General features: G+C 36.2%; 2 protein-coding genes across 2 annotated transcripts; both read left to right on the plus strand.

The window, feature by feature from the left end:
• Positions 1 to 1,865: 1,865 nt before the first annotated feature.
• LOC132605462 (nicotine N-demethylase CYP82E3-like) lies at positions 1,866 to 4,494 on the plus strand. The gene is made up of 2 exons (XM_060318605.1): positions 1,866 to 2,836; positions 3,682 to 4,494. Exons 1-2 carry the CDS (start codon positions 1,913 to 1,915, stop codon positions 4,306 to 4,308), a joined length of 1,551 nt encoding a protein of 516 aa, XP_060174588.1. The 5' UTR covers positions 1,866 to 1,912; the 3' UTR covers positions 4,309 to 4,494.
• An 8,535-nt stretch (positions 4,495 to 13,029) lies between these two features.
• On the plus strand, positions 13,030 to 14,457 carry LOC132608323 (uncharacterized). Its single transcript, XM_060322359.1, has one exon. The coding sequence runs from the start codon at positions 13,030 to 13,032 to the stop codon at positions 14,455 to 14,457; it is 1,428 nt and encodes a 475-aa protein (XP_060178342.1).
• Positions 14,458 to 14,891: the final 434 nt, after the last annotated feature.

Below are 14,891 nucleotides of genomic sequence, written 5' to 3' on the forward strand. Positions count from 1 at the left end.
CTGCCTTCTCTTACTCCATCAAAAAACCGTCTGCACCACCGACCACCGCTATCAACTATCACCGCAAGGTCCGCAACCATAACGCCAGTTAATAGATGTAAGTAAATAACATCATTGAGAGCATGTAAATTTTGTTGTACTTTTGTCTCTTGAATTGTCTAATATCAACTTCCAGTAACAGAGATGGCGAGGATGAGAGTAAGTGCAAAGTATTAGGATCTATCTTTTTTTTATTTTTATTTCTAGGTGATGGGAAGAAAAATTAGGGATTTTCATATATTGCTACTTTTTCAGTAGATTTTTTTATTTTTATTTCTAGGTGATGGGCTGATGGCAAGAAAAATTATGTAGTTAGGACCTATCTTCAATTGTAGAAGTGTACTGTGTTAGATGTACCAACTGCAATTTTTGTGTTTTTTTAATTTCTTTACATATTCAGCGAGTAATTTGTATGACTGATTTCTAATAAGTGCATCGCATTTGACTGTTATTTCAGTTTGAATGGAGAAATATTTTCAGAAAGTACCAAAAAAAAGTTTGGTGTCTCACTCTTCTCAGAATCAAAATCAACTAGGCCGAGATGAAAATGCCAACCAAGCAGAAATACCATCGTCTCACTCTTCTCAGAGACAAGAATTTGATGTAAATGATCTAAAGGCTGACCCGACCGAAAGAACTCGAATTTTGGATTATCATCCAAACATTCGTGATGAGGTAAGGAGGGCATACATTAAAAAAGGTCCTTGCCAACCTAAGGATCATAACTAGTGATTTGCTTAATGGAGTAGCTTGCTTGAATCCAATTGATTCATTTTCTAGTTTTGACATAACAAAAATAGTGAGAATGGCTGAATTATATCCTGATGACTTTGATGGATTTAGCATGAGGGCCCTTGAGAATCAACTTGCTAATTACATTATTGATGTTCGTGATATTGACAAAAGGTTCTCCAATTTAGGTGGACTTGGGGAACTTTCAAGAAAGTTAGTTGAGACAAAGAAGCATTTAAATTATTCTCTTGTATTCCTTTTGGTGAAGTTTGTTTTGCTTCTACCAGTTGCCACTGCAATAGTTGAAAGAGCTTTTTCTGCGATGAAGTTTATTAAGAATGACTTGCGGAATCGAATGGACGATGAATTCTTAGATGGTTGCATAGTACCTTATGTGGAAAAAAAAGTTTTTAAAGATGTTTCTAATGAGTGTATTATAAAAACATTTCAAGGGATGAAAACTCGTCGAGTGCAATTGTAATTTATTAGTTTGTAATAGCATGTTTTGTTGTTGACTTCTTTATGTTAATTTTATTTTGTACAAGTATCTTCCCGACTCCATTCTAGTTTTTCATATTCTAACTTGATGTTACAACTCTTTTGTTTTTCCTTCCTATCAAAGTTGAATTTCATGATCTTCGGTTGAAATACACTGCAGATAAATTGCTTGGACAGCTTACACCTGAAGACTCGGCGTCAGCTGTGACCATTACACCTGAAGAGAGTGAGGCCATTGAACGTGTAAGTTACTTATTTATTCTTTAGCTTGCATTAGATAAAGTGTTCTATGGTAGAGCTTATTTCGTAATAAATTCTATGAAGGGGTAGAGTGTCTGTGGGAGCTTAAATGAATAATTCACTGTTGCAACTATTTTGACGCAATACTGGGCTATATTGATAGTTGGCAGAGGCATTGTGTTTTTTTCATGCGTTGTTTTTTCCCCCCTCACACATCCCCTGTCCTAAAATATGAACACCCTTGATAAAAATCCTGGCTCCGCCCCTGACCCTAGCTAAAAATAAAAGTTCGACTAATAGCTTCTCTATAAATAGATTTGACATGATACACTAACAGAGCATACTGGCTTGAGAAACAAGCTCATATTCCTTCTTCCTTCTTATTATCTTTCCTTTGGAAAAAATGCATGACAATTTTCACTTCTATGATTTGCAAATTATACTTGCAGTTCTTCTAACTTTTGCTGTATCAATCATTCTATGGACAAGAAATTGGAAAAGTCTAAAACTACCCCCAGAAATCCCAGGATCTTGGCCAATTATAGGCCATCTCCGTAGTTTTGGCGATGGTGAAAGCCTCCCTCTAGCTCGAACATTTGGAAAATTGTCCGATCAATATGGTCCAATTTTCACTATTAAACTCGGTATGTTTCGTTATTGTGTGATCAATAATTGGGAAGCAGCTAAAGATTGCTTCACAATTCATGATAAAGAACTTGCTGCTAGACCAATTAGTCTAGCAGCTGAACATTATGGTTATAATTACGCAAGATTCTCTTTTGCTAATTATGGTCCATATTATTGTCAAGTACGAAAACTCGTGTTACAAAATGTTCTTTCTAGTACTAGGCTCGAGAAAGTCAAACATGTCCGAATTTCCGAGTTGCAAATTAGCATTAAAGAATTATATAATGAAAATTCCAAAGTGATTAATATTAGTAAATGGTTCGAAAAATTGACTTTGAATATAATTGTGAAGATGATAGCTGGGAAAAGATATGAATCTTTGGAGAAAGACGAAGAGGCACAATGTTTTAGAAGGGCTTTTGCTAAGATAATGTACCTTGCTGGGCAATTTATTTTGTATGATGCAATTCCATTCCGAATTTTCAAATATGTGGATTTTCAAGGGCATATCAAGACCATGAAGCAAATTTACAAGGACTTGGATGACATTCTTCAAAGTTGGGTTAATGAACATATGGAGAAAAAACAGGTTACAGGTGATGAACAAGATTGTATAGATGCAATGCTTTCAGTGACAAAGCCTGAGGATTTCAAAGCCTATGGTTATACACGAGATACAGTTATTAAGGCAACAGTATTGGTATGTCTCACCGCACTCTTATCTATTTTCTTTTTATAATAACTATAACGTTCGGACAGTCGAGTCAGCTTATTCTAACCTCTGCTAATTTCACGAGGTACCTGCTACTTCAATACCTCCCACCAGCATATATAAGTATCGGGTAACTTTGTCTACCGAGACTGAAATTTAAGTCCTGAAACCTTATGATTCTCAACCTAACTTCATTGACCACTAGACTATTGTAGACACTCATACCCTTTCTTGCATGCACGGATAGTGTAAATTTTTACGTTATTTGTATTTTTGACTGGTAATAACAACTTATTTACTTTATTTTAAAGGTTAATATACTGATAGTGTAAATAAATCTTACATTATCAAGTCATCTAAAAGATAATTGCAGATAACCATCCATAATAAGTGAATTAGTAACCTAAAAATAAGATTCAAATTATATACACTATTAGTGAAAAGTATTTTTACACCATCAAATCAATTTAACCGGTTGTAGCAGTCTCTTCTATTTTCCATGTTATAATATCAAGCGTGCTATATAGATTTACCCATAATTGCAAGTGAATTTAACGTGATGGTGTAAAAAATATAAATAATACATACGTCCACTATATAAGAATATATAAGTCAACTCGTATTTTTAAGTTACCAAATAAGGTTTCGTTACATGTTGTTTTAGGTTACCTTGACCTGTAGGATAATTATACGTCTATGACGAACAAAAGTAAACTTTTTTCTTTTTTAATATGAGACAGTTAAACTTTTTTCTTTTATAATCTGAGACAGTTTCATATACTGATTTTTTCACAATTCTAACCATCTTTAATTTACTACTACAAATCTTGTAGAGCATGATATTGGATGGTTCAGACACAACTGCAGTTCACTTAACATGGGTCATGTCCCTATTATTGAACAATCCTCACGTCATGAAACATGCCCAAGAAGAAATAGACGCCAATGTTGGTAAAGAGAGATGGATAGAAGAATCTGATGTCAAAGACCTTGTCTATCTCCAAGCTATTGTTAAAGAAGCATTACGCTTATATCCACCAGCACCTTTGTTAGTCCCACACGAAGCTGTGGAAGATTGTACCGTGGCAGGGTACAACATCCCAAGGGGTACTCGTTTGTTTCCGAACGCATGGAAGATACAACGAGACCCTCGGATTTATTCAGAGCCTGACAAATTCATGCCAGAGAGATTCTTGAACGAATATTCGAATGTGGATGCTCGTGGTCAACATTTTGAGTTTATTCCGTTTGGTTCTGGAAGACGGTCTTGTCCTGGAATTAATTTCGCGACACAAGTGGCGCATCTCACGATTGGTCGATTAATTCAAGGATTTAACTTTGGTGCACCATCAAATATGCCAGTGGATATGACTGAAGGTCAAGGGATTACTATGCCTAAGGCAAAACCTGTGGAAGTTGTAATAACCCCACGTTTGAATTCTGTACTTTATGAACTTTAATGTGAAGGTTATTCCATAAATAAAGCTCCAGCATAATCTTTTGTCAATTGCAATAAGAAATCTAAGAGCCACTCTTTTCAAACTTTAGTACTTATCATGTCTAGAACAATTGTTGTAATATGGATTGGTCTTATCCGAACCTTTTATGTGATTTAATTAGTTATCTCTTACGTTTTACTAATCTTCTGTCAAGAGTTGGTACTGTAGGCTTTTATAAATTTATTTTTAATTCATGTCTTCTTTTATAAAGAGATATATAAGAGTCCTTGAAAAAACATATAAGAGATCTTTAATTTGCAGGATCATTTTTCTCTATTCAAATTATGAAGAGTCCAATTGACACATTTCTATAAGGATAAGCTAAAATTCTCTACGTTCCATAAAAAATTTGTCTTAATTCTGGAAAAAAATTACATCAGTTGCAATAATATATCCCCCCCCCCACCCCACCCCACGCCACGCCCACCCCCCCCCCCCCCTTTTTTTTTTGTTTTGGAAGGTATAAGGGTTGTAAATTATAGTTGAGGGGTTAGTTCAATTGGCAAAGAGACTTGTGTCTTAGCTTATAGATGCGAGTCATTCACCAAATTAAAGTTCATAGATGCGAGTCATTCACCAAACGAACTAACTTTAATATTTAAGCGAAAAAGAATAAAGGAGCGAGCGTAACCCAAAGGACAGTCCAGGATTTCTAGATTTAAAAAAAAAAATGTAGTTATGTGCTTCTAGTCTACTACCTGTTAGCTGTTGAGTCCTTTTTATTTACAAAGGGTAAGGGTTAATTAAGCTGGGAAAAAAACGAGTATTTAATTTAATCAATAAATCATATACACTTATTTACAGTAGCATCATCTAAGCACAAAATCAGACAAAAATTTCAGTATTGATAAGGAAAAAACAAAGAGTATGTTCGCTAGAAAGAATGTTGAAAACAATAGAAGAAAATTATATCAAAGATGTATCTCGAGTCAATCTTTGATCGTACGTCGTGTTCTCAATCGATCATGTCTTAAAATAATACGTACTGTGAATTGTTATTTTCTGCCATAACTATCGATAGTTAAATCTTTTCACTAGCTATTAATTAATATATCCCAAAGACAAAATGGGAAAAAAACCAAACCAATTTATGTTAGGTTCCTCAACGACAAATGCTAAATTACACAATTTGCTAGCGATTGCACAGTTGTTTCACTATCTTACAAAAAAAAAGGCCCATACCAGGCTCCTTATATCCTCGACAATCATATTTACATATTGTGGTGGAGCCATATTTGTCCAAAGATGATCAATTTTCCTTCCATCAGAGAATTATGGAGTATTATACATGAGTGAAATTTTGTTTTATAAGAAAATGGGCATAGCGGTATCTTTGCTCGGCCTCATTTCAAGACCACGCTGCAAATGGACTGATCTTTGGCAGTAGGTTCAAAGGGAAATAGAGAAAATGACAAAAAATTAAGGTTGAATGCGTAACACTTAAACTTGTCTTATTTTTTCATTTAGATATTTCAACTAATATTTGTTCCTACTGAACTCTTAAACTTATTTTAAAAATGTGTCAATTAGACACAAACAGTTGACATGGCACAATGGTTGTTAACGCCATTGCTTTTTTCTCTTTTAAAACTTTTCTCTTTCTCTTTCTCCCTGTTCTCTCTTATCTTTCCATCATCTGCAGTTTGCTATCATCTCTTCATTGCTATACACCATCTCCTTGGCCACAACTTCCTCCATCACAACAACTGTCTCAACTATTTTCCATAAGCAATGTTATCCGTGAAAATTACTTTATTTTCTACAATTAAAGGTAACCAAATACTGGAAATTGTTTTCCTTGATGAAACCGTTTTCCAACAAAACATAGTTTTCTGAAAAGCACACCACAACGCTAAAGCCACATGAAAGAGATGTTCGGCTCATATTTAGTTTCCTACAAATTAAAAATTCAGACGAAGTAACAGCAACCTTGAAAGCTAAGGATTTTGCCTTGCTTTGGTGTCTAACTGTCTACTAAGAACAGAACCATCCCTCAACAAAAACAATGACGGATCCTATGACAGTAAAATCGACCCCCAAAAAAGGAAGGTTACTATTTCCTAATCATGGAAACCACCGCCCAACTCCACCATCACCATTTCTGATTCAGCATGCATATATCAGAAATATAAAAATAGAAACAAAAAGTTTTATTTTTTATTTTTTTTGGAAACATAGATACTTTTATTTATACTAAGGCATTACATGCGTAGATACATTATCAACAAGGTTGCTCCTACTACCGGGTATTACAACCCTATTACCATATTTAGCTAGGCTATTACATATAGACAAGGAAATAAGCCTATGAGATGTAGAGCCTATTTTATCGGCTAATACTACTGCTTCTATCTCCTGATTAGGAGGTATCCCAAAAGATGGATGAAATAGGCCTTTTCTTTTGGATGCTTGCTTTGCCAAAATATCTGCGACCTTGTTTGCTTCTCTGAAATTATGCTGCAGAGTTGGAGTCCCCAACCTCCTCAACAGGGACCTGCATGAGTCAAGAAGAATGTGATAAGTAGGATGGCCTGTATTTAAAACATCTATTAATTCAGTACAATCAATTTCCACTATGAAAGGGAACAAATTGTGGTCAAAGGCCAGTTGAAGTCCTCTGTGTAGGGCCTCAAGTTCATCATATAAATGGTTGTGTGCTGGGATATTTTCTGAGAAGCCAATGATCCAAGCAGCAGCGTCATTTGGTATGACCCCACCAATACCTCCATTGGTCGATCCTGTCGAATGAGCACCATCTGTATTTAGTTTAAAGTATCTTTGTGGTGTTTTTGTCCATTGGATACCAACTTGTATATGAGAGGAGGTGACAGGAGACCTTTCATTTTCCTGTTTAAATTCCTTAGCTCGTTCTAGCACCAAAGGCTGGGACAAGAAGAGATGAGTAAGATGAATGTTATTATGATTTCTGGTGAGCCAGATGTGCCATAATGCAAAGGGATAAAATTCATCCCACATTAAGGTGAGATGGCTGAATGGAATAGTCATGGTATGAAGCTGGTGAAACCAGTTATGCATGTTAAGATGGTGTAAATTTAGACCCAGATCAAGCCAAAATTTCTTAGCAATGTGGCAATGAAATAAAATGTGGTCAATAGTTTCTAAGGGGTGGCCATATATAGGGCAAGTGGAGTCATTGGTGATGTTAAGATGGTGAAGATAGGCTTTGGAAGGAAGTCTATTATGAGAGCACTGCCATAAGAAAAACTTGATTTTGTTTAGAGTGGGTAGTTTCCAAATCCAAGTGAAGGAGTAGTTATGATCTAGGAGGGTGGGGTGGAGCAGTGGATATACAGATTTGGTGCTGAATAATCCTTTAGGATTTAGAGACCAATAAGGAGTACCGGAGTGTGAAGGAGAGGATTGGGTTTTACACTGGATGCTAGTGTGATAACTGAATCTGGAATGGTAAAGGAAAGAGACTCTCAATCCCATTGAGTGCCATTCCATAGACTGGAAAGAGTAGATGGCCCTCTATAGAAGTCAGGGGCCCATGAACTAATTTTCTAAGAGGAGGTAAGGTTGGTATCCACTTATAGTTCCATAGATCAATATGTTGACCTGTGGTAGGGGCCCAAGCAATAGCTTTAGAACAAATGGTGCCACCTTGAAGAATATTCTTCCAGATGAAGGAATATGCGGGATTAGTGGCTCTATGTTTATGTCGAGCTATCAGGTTAGAAGCCCAAAGAGAGTGCACATTTGTAAATAATCTCCAAGCTAGGCTGGCTAAAGAAACCAAGTTTCTGTCTCTGGCCTTAGGGATACCCAATCCCCCCATGTTTTTTAGGGGAGGTGACCATGTCCCAATTAACATAATGCATTTTTCTCTTGAAGGAAGTAGTGCCCCATAAAAAATCCTTTTGGATCTTGTCAATTTGTTTACACAGTTTAATAGGGAGGGAAAAATATTGCATTGTATAAGCTGGGATGGCATTTAAAGCAGATTTGACAAGGGTCACTCTGCCAGCTGGAGTGAGGAAATTGACTTTCCAGTTAGCCAGCTTCTTTCTCATATTATCAATGATATGTTGGAAGTCTGAAGCTTTAGGAGTACGATTGACAATAGGAAAGCCTAGATATTTCCCAAAATGGGTGGTTGTGGGGATATTCATTAGCTGAAAGACCAAGTGTCTAATCTGGTCAGAGCAGAGTTTGGAGAATAGTACTTTAGATTTAGAGGTGCCAATTTTTTTACCAGACAGTTCACAGAAATACTCCATGCAATGGTGAACAGTATGAATGGTTTTGCTATTGGCTTTAGCCATCAGGGTCAAGCCATCAGCAAAAAATAAATGGGAGAATGAAGGACAATTATTTTTGACAGTGATAGGGTCCCATTTGAGAATATCTACTTGGTAACTAATATAGGAAGATAGTTATTCCATGCACATGATAAATAGGTGGGGTGACACAGGATCACCCTGCCTTATGCCTCTAGTAGGAGTGAAATATTCAATCTGCGATCCATTAACAAGAATTGCAATTTTTGTAGTAGTGATACAATTTATGATTAAAGATTGAATTCGAGGAGGCAACTTAAAATACACTAGAGCCCTTTTAATAAAGGACCATTCCATCCTATCAAAAGCTTTTTCTAAATCAAGTTTTAAAATGAGACTACCAGTAGAGTCTTTAGTCTGATTGATGTAATGAACTAGTTCCTGGACTATAATTGCATTGTCACAAGCTCTTCTACCTTTAAGGAAGCTAGTTTGAAAGGGACCAATCAACCTATTAAGAAAAGGCTTAATCCTATTAACAATAATCTTAGTGATAACCTTGTAAACTGCATTACACAAACCTATAGGTCTAAAAAAATTCAGGTGATTGGCATTTTTAAACTTATTAAACACAGGTAAGTCTGATTTAGATCAGCAGGGATAGTATGGGTTTGAAAAATGTGATGGCAAAGCTTCTTGACTGAGTCTCCCACAATATGCCAGTGCTTTTGATAGAACATGGGGTGAATACCATCTGGCCCAGGAGCCTTTAGTGGTTTAAAGGAGAATATAGCCTCCACAATCTCTTGATCTTGCAAATGGGCATCAAGAATTGACAGGTCAAGTGTGTGGAAGCTGGTAGGAGTTTTCAAGGTGTCTAGAGTGGTACTAATGTGGTTAGAAGTGAACATTTGTGTAAAAAATTGTTTGGTATGCTCAAGAAGGTTATTATGGTCAGTAATCCAATTATTGTTCTCATCTTTAAAATAACTAATTATGTTCCTTCTCCTTCTATTAAGGACTGAGAGCTGGAAAAACTTATAATGGCATCACCATACTGTGACCAGTTTATTCTAGATCTGATCTTCCAGTGATCCCCCTCCCTTTTAAGGATGGTGTTATATTCTTTAGTAAGGTCCTGTTCTAGATTTTGGCGGAATTTACTAGTAGGGTAGTGGGGTGATATTTGGATGCCTGCTAGTCTATCTTAGAACCTGTTTTTTCTGAAGGAAAATGTCTCCAAAGGTTGCTTGACTCCATGCAGTAGCTGTATTTTGGAAAAGAGGGATAGCATCTAACATATCAGTATTTTCCCAACATTCCTTCACTATGCCTGTAAAATCAGGGTGATCATACCAGTAGTTTTCCAACCTAAAGGGTTTTCTTCTAGAAGCTTGGTAAGAATTATTAAGCTTAATAAGTAAGGGGTTGTAGTCTGAGCATGATTTAGGCAGATGGATGACAGAAGCATTAGGGAATTGCTCAATCCACCTTTCAGTAGCAAAGCATCTGTCTAATCTTTCTAGAATTAACCCACCATTCTTATATCTATGGTTGGACCAAGTATACTTAGATCCCTTAAAGCCTAGGTCAATAAGCTTGCACTGATTAATGCAAGACCAAAATTTAGAGCATCTAGTCCTATGGATTTTGTTCCCACCCCATTTGTCAGAATGTGTGAGAATTTCATTAAAATCACCTGTATTTGTAGAAGCAAGGTTGGCTAATCTATCCCATAATTTATATCTTTCCTGAACAAAGTTACTAGCATAAATAGTAGTAAAAAGCCAGCTAATGTTAGAGGGGAGTGCCTGAATCATGGCATGGATTTCTTGGTCAGATTGCCCAAGGGAATTAACAGTCACCATATTATTGTGCCAAAGGAGAACTATTCCTCCAGACTGACCCTGAGAGGGGACTTCTATGTAGTCATCAAAACCAAAATCCATTTTAAGCCCAAGGTGGTTACTCAACTTGGTTTCTAAAAGGGCCACCAGGCAAGGTTTATGAGTATTAACCAACTCCCTGAAGTTTCTTCTAAAGGTGTCATTATTAGTGGAAGCCTTGACCAAAATAAGCTATTATTTAAACTAATTCACCAAAGTAATACGTTTTTTTTTTTTTTTTTACAGAACTAACATAAACGTATTCCTGAGTAACGTATTAGGCATTATTTTATTCAAAAATTCTAACGGAAAAAATAGCTGGGGTTAACGGTGTTAAAATAGAATTCGTGACTGTTAGTAACGTATTATTCCTAATACGTTACTGTCAGTAACGACTTTAGAGAATCCAAATACGAACAATCCTTCCATGTAATCTGACATTGACTGATGTTAAAGCCGTAATTAGGAGTTACGATTTTAGGATAAAACGTAACTGACAGTTACGTTTCTACTCAAACTAGGCATGCGCAAATCTTGCCGAGAATCCTGCAAATTGGGAATCTTTCTGATTGATTTGACTATAAAATGTGATCAATAGTTACGTTTTAATTGTAAAACGTGACACACAATAACGACACACTGCTAAAGTCCCTCTTCCTCATACTTTTTGAACAAACCACAGATCATTATAAAATATAGTGTATGAAACGAATGTTCAAACACATTCGAACAATTTTCAGCAAAGCTTCTACTTGTGTGGCCTATTGTTGGAACAACATTAAAAAATTCAACATGTATAAGTTAATTAAGTCAAATATGTCGTAATATGTTAAAATAATACTATAGTTTTAATTTATTTTTCTGTTATATTAATAATAATAATAAGTGTCTTATTTTCATGTGTAGGAGTAAAGATGGCCAATTTTGAACATAATGTGATGGTTGCTTTGTATTGGGGTGGCGAAATAATTACTGAAATGAACGGATTCAGGTACACTGAAGGTGCCAAAATGATTGTCAGCATGTTTATTTCAACGAACTATGCTGAATTGGTTGAACTATTGCATGAGAAGATGGGGACAAATAGTGAAAATATTCAAATTGATATTTCTGGAAAATATCCATGCTCATTTCAAGGTAACAATACAAGGTTCATTGAGTTTAAAATTGAGAATGACCAGTCCTTGCTACAATTTTTCTCCATACCGCAAAAATTTGCGGATAAGATCCATATAAATATTTTGGAGATTTATGTAAAGACCAAACCAGCAAATCAAAATAATATATTTCAAATGAGTGGCCAGCATGGTTATCACATGAATTTGTTGGCTCAAAATTATGGATTTGCTATGGCCAGTCAGCCTCATTTTGCAGAACCGATTATTCAACCATCATTCCAGTAGTTACCGATGCACGACAATCCAAATTTCTATAATCAATCTCACACCAATGTGTCAACATATAGTGCGACACATGGTTTCCGTCAATCATTTGGTGCAGGTCCTAGCACTCATGGTCATCGATCATTTGATGAAGGCTCAAGTAGTCAAAGACGTACTAGTAGTAGCCACGGAGAATATGAGGCCAGGTAAGCAACAAATTAGATTTTTTTCGATAGCTTGGGTTTATATATTTTCAACAAATAAATTAGTCAAATTTTATGTACTCCCCAGAAGATATTTGTACCGCCAATTGTTGCACTTTTACATGTTTTTAATTGTTGCTTCAATTATTTAGTGCTAGAATAGGTTTATTAGAAACCTCAAAATTGTTGCATTTTTTAACTTTTAAATGTGTTCGTACTTATATAAATTTTCTACTGAGAGAAAAAAACTTGCTCATATATCCTACAATATTACTACAATTTATTAATATAGTTTCTTCCTTTTCTCCACAGAGAAGCTGAGGCTAGCATTGATATGTATAATGATGCAAATGCTGAAATTAGCTCTGAAAATTCAGAGGATGACGACCCTTCAAGAGAGGATGAAGAGAGTGAAAGAGAAAGTGAACCTGATGAATATATCGATGATAGTGGAGATTTACTTCAAAATAATATTGGTGTAAATCCTCATAATCAATTTGGTCATGGTGTGTCCGAAATTCCATGTCATGATATACCCTACTTTACGACATTGGAGAACGAGGAAGATATTTTCATTTCTGCACGAGAATCTGAGACGGGATGTTATTCAGCTTGGTCCGAGGATGCCAACAAAGACTTGGAAAAGAATATGTATTTTAGCAGCAAAGCAAAATTGAAACGGGCCGTGACGATTTGGAGTTTGCGCAAAAATAAAGAGTTCGAGGTGGTAACGTCAAACAAAAGTCTATGGGTTGTGAGATGTAGGTTTTATAATTTATTAGGTTGTCTATGATTTCTTCGAGGACGGAAGGTTGGAAATAACCTTTGGAAGATAGGAAAGTAAGTTGATAATTATAGATGTGAGACTGAAGGGCTTATGACAGGTCATGTCAACCTAGATACCAATTTGATTGCATCTTTATTTCTAAACCAAATTCGAAAAAATCCCAAATTATTAGTAGTAGATGTCATGGCTAGGGTTCACGAGAAATTTGGTCATCAAGTGACATACAGGAAAGCGTGGCTTGGACGTCAACGCGCATTTGAATTGGTGTACGGTGACTTTAAAAAATCATTTAGTGAGCTTCCTAAATTTTTTGCAGCTTTTCAGCACTTTAATCATGGAACTGTTGTGGAATGGAAACACGAAGAGTCTAGGAGTTCACCAGAGGTAAAAACTTTCAAGTTTGTATTTTGGGCTTTCAAGCCATGCATTGATGGATTCCAAACGTGTCACCATGTTATTTCAGTAGATGGAACTCATATGTATGGCAAATATGATATCAAATTATTAATTGCTGTTGCAATTGACGGAAATGATAACATTCTTCCTCTAGCATTTGCTATTGTTGACAGCGAGTCGAAAGAGGCATGGAAATGGTTTTTTAGGAATTTGAGCGCACATGTGATAAAGGATAGAGAAGATATATGTGTGATCTCTGATAGGGCAAAAGGAATTTTGGCTAGTTTATCAGAGTTGCGGCGGTATCAAGAGCCTCGGGCCTTCCATCGATTTTGCCTAAGGCATCTTAAGAGCAACTTTCAATCTCGATATCCAAACAAGGACCTCAATAAACTGATGTGGAGGGCTGCTTCTGCCCATCAAATAAGAAAGTTTGAAGCCTTGATGTGGGAAATTAAGGAAGAAAATGTTGAAGCATATCAATACCTCATGGAAATTCCCCTGGACAAATGGACAGTTAGCCATGATGATGGAAAAAGATGGGGAGTGTTGACAACAAATCTTTCAGAGTCGTTCAACGGAGTTCTGAAGAAAGCACGAGGCTTGCCTGTCACTGCTATGGTTAAACTGTCATTGGGGCAAACTGTTGAACGGTATACTCGTAGGTCTCAAACAGCGCAACAACTTTTGGAGCAAAATGAACTATGGACGGGGAGGTTCAAAATGAAGTGGGAAAAGAATTATGAAAGTTCAAAAAGGCACTTTGTTTATGATTGGAATATACCCACAGGGGTATATGAGGTTAGATCTATGCAGGTTGATGGTACTGGTGGTAATCCTCACTGTGTTTCACTGAATGAAAAAAAATGTGATTGTGGAAAATGGGCTAATTTGCAGTTTCCATGTTCACATGTCATGAAGGTTACTGAAAAAATGGGAGGATTGGCTAGAAATTTTGTCAGCGAGCATTTCACAATAGAGAATTATGCTACAACATATTTTGGGTCATTCTCGCCCGTTGGGCACGAGGCGTATTGGCCATCTCCAAGTTTTAGAATGACAAGTAATGAACTCTATCGTCGTCCCAATCGACCAAGGACAACTAGAATTCCTAATGAGATGGATCGTGGTCCTGCAGTATATGGGCGAGCTTGCGGGTTGTGTAGGCAAACTGGACATGATAGGCGTCAATGTCCAACCCGTAGTCAAACTTAGTGTTAGTCGAGTTTGTCAAGTTATTATATTAGTTCATTAGTAATCAGTTAATTTTTTTTTTTTTTTTTGCTTCTTTATTTTATATGATCAATATGCTCAGTTTCCTAAATTTTATGTAGGAGCGATCAATACGTGTTTTCTAAATTCTCTACTATGTATACTTAAGCATGCACATCTGACATGAGCTTAATTTTTTTGTTAACCAATTTTGGAACCTTACTGAAGATCCATTTCCTAAATACTACACTTCATGAGATGAGATGAATATAGCTCTAGACTATAAATGAGATGAATATAGCAGAAAATCTAAGTCTCTTCCAACAAGTATTTGGCTAGCCTCATTACAAAGAAATATTCATCTTAGACATCTCTTCCAACAAGTATTTGGCCAGCCTCATTACATGAAACTTTTGTGAAGTTCAGCACCTGTACTA

Source organism: Lycium barbarum, chromosome 8 (assembly GCF_019175385.1).
Source record: "Lycium barbarum isolate Lr01 chromosome 8, ASM1917538v2, whole genome shotgun sequence".
NCBI lineage: Eukaryota > Viridiplantae > Streptophyta > Magnoliopsida > Solanales > Solanaceae > Lycium > Lycium barbarum.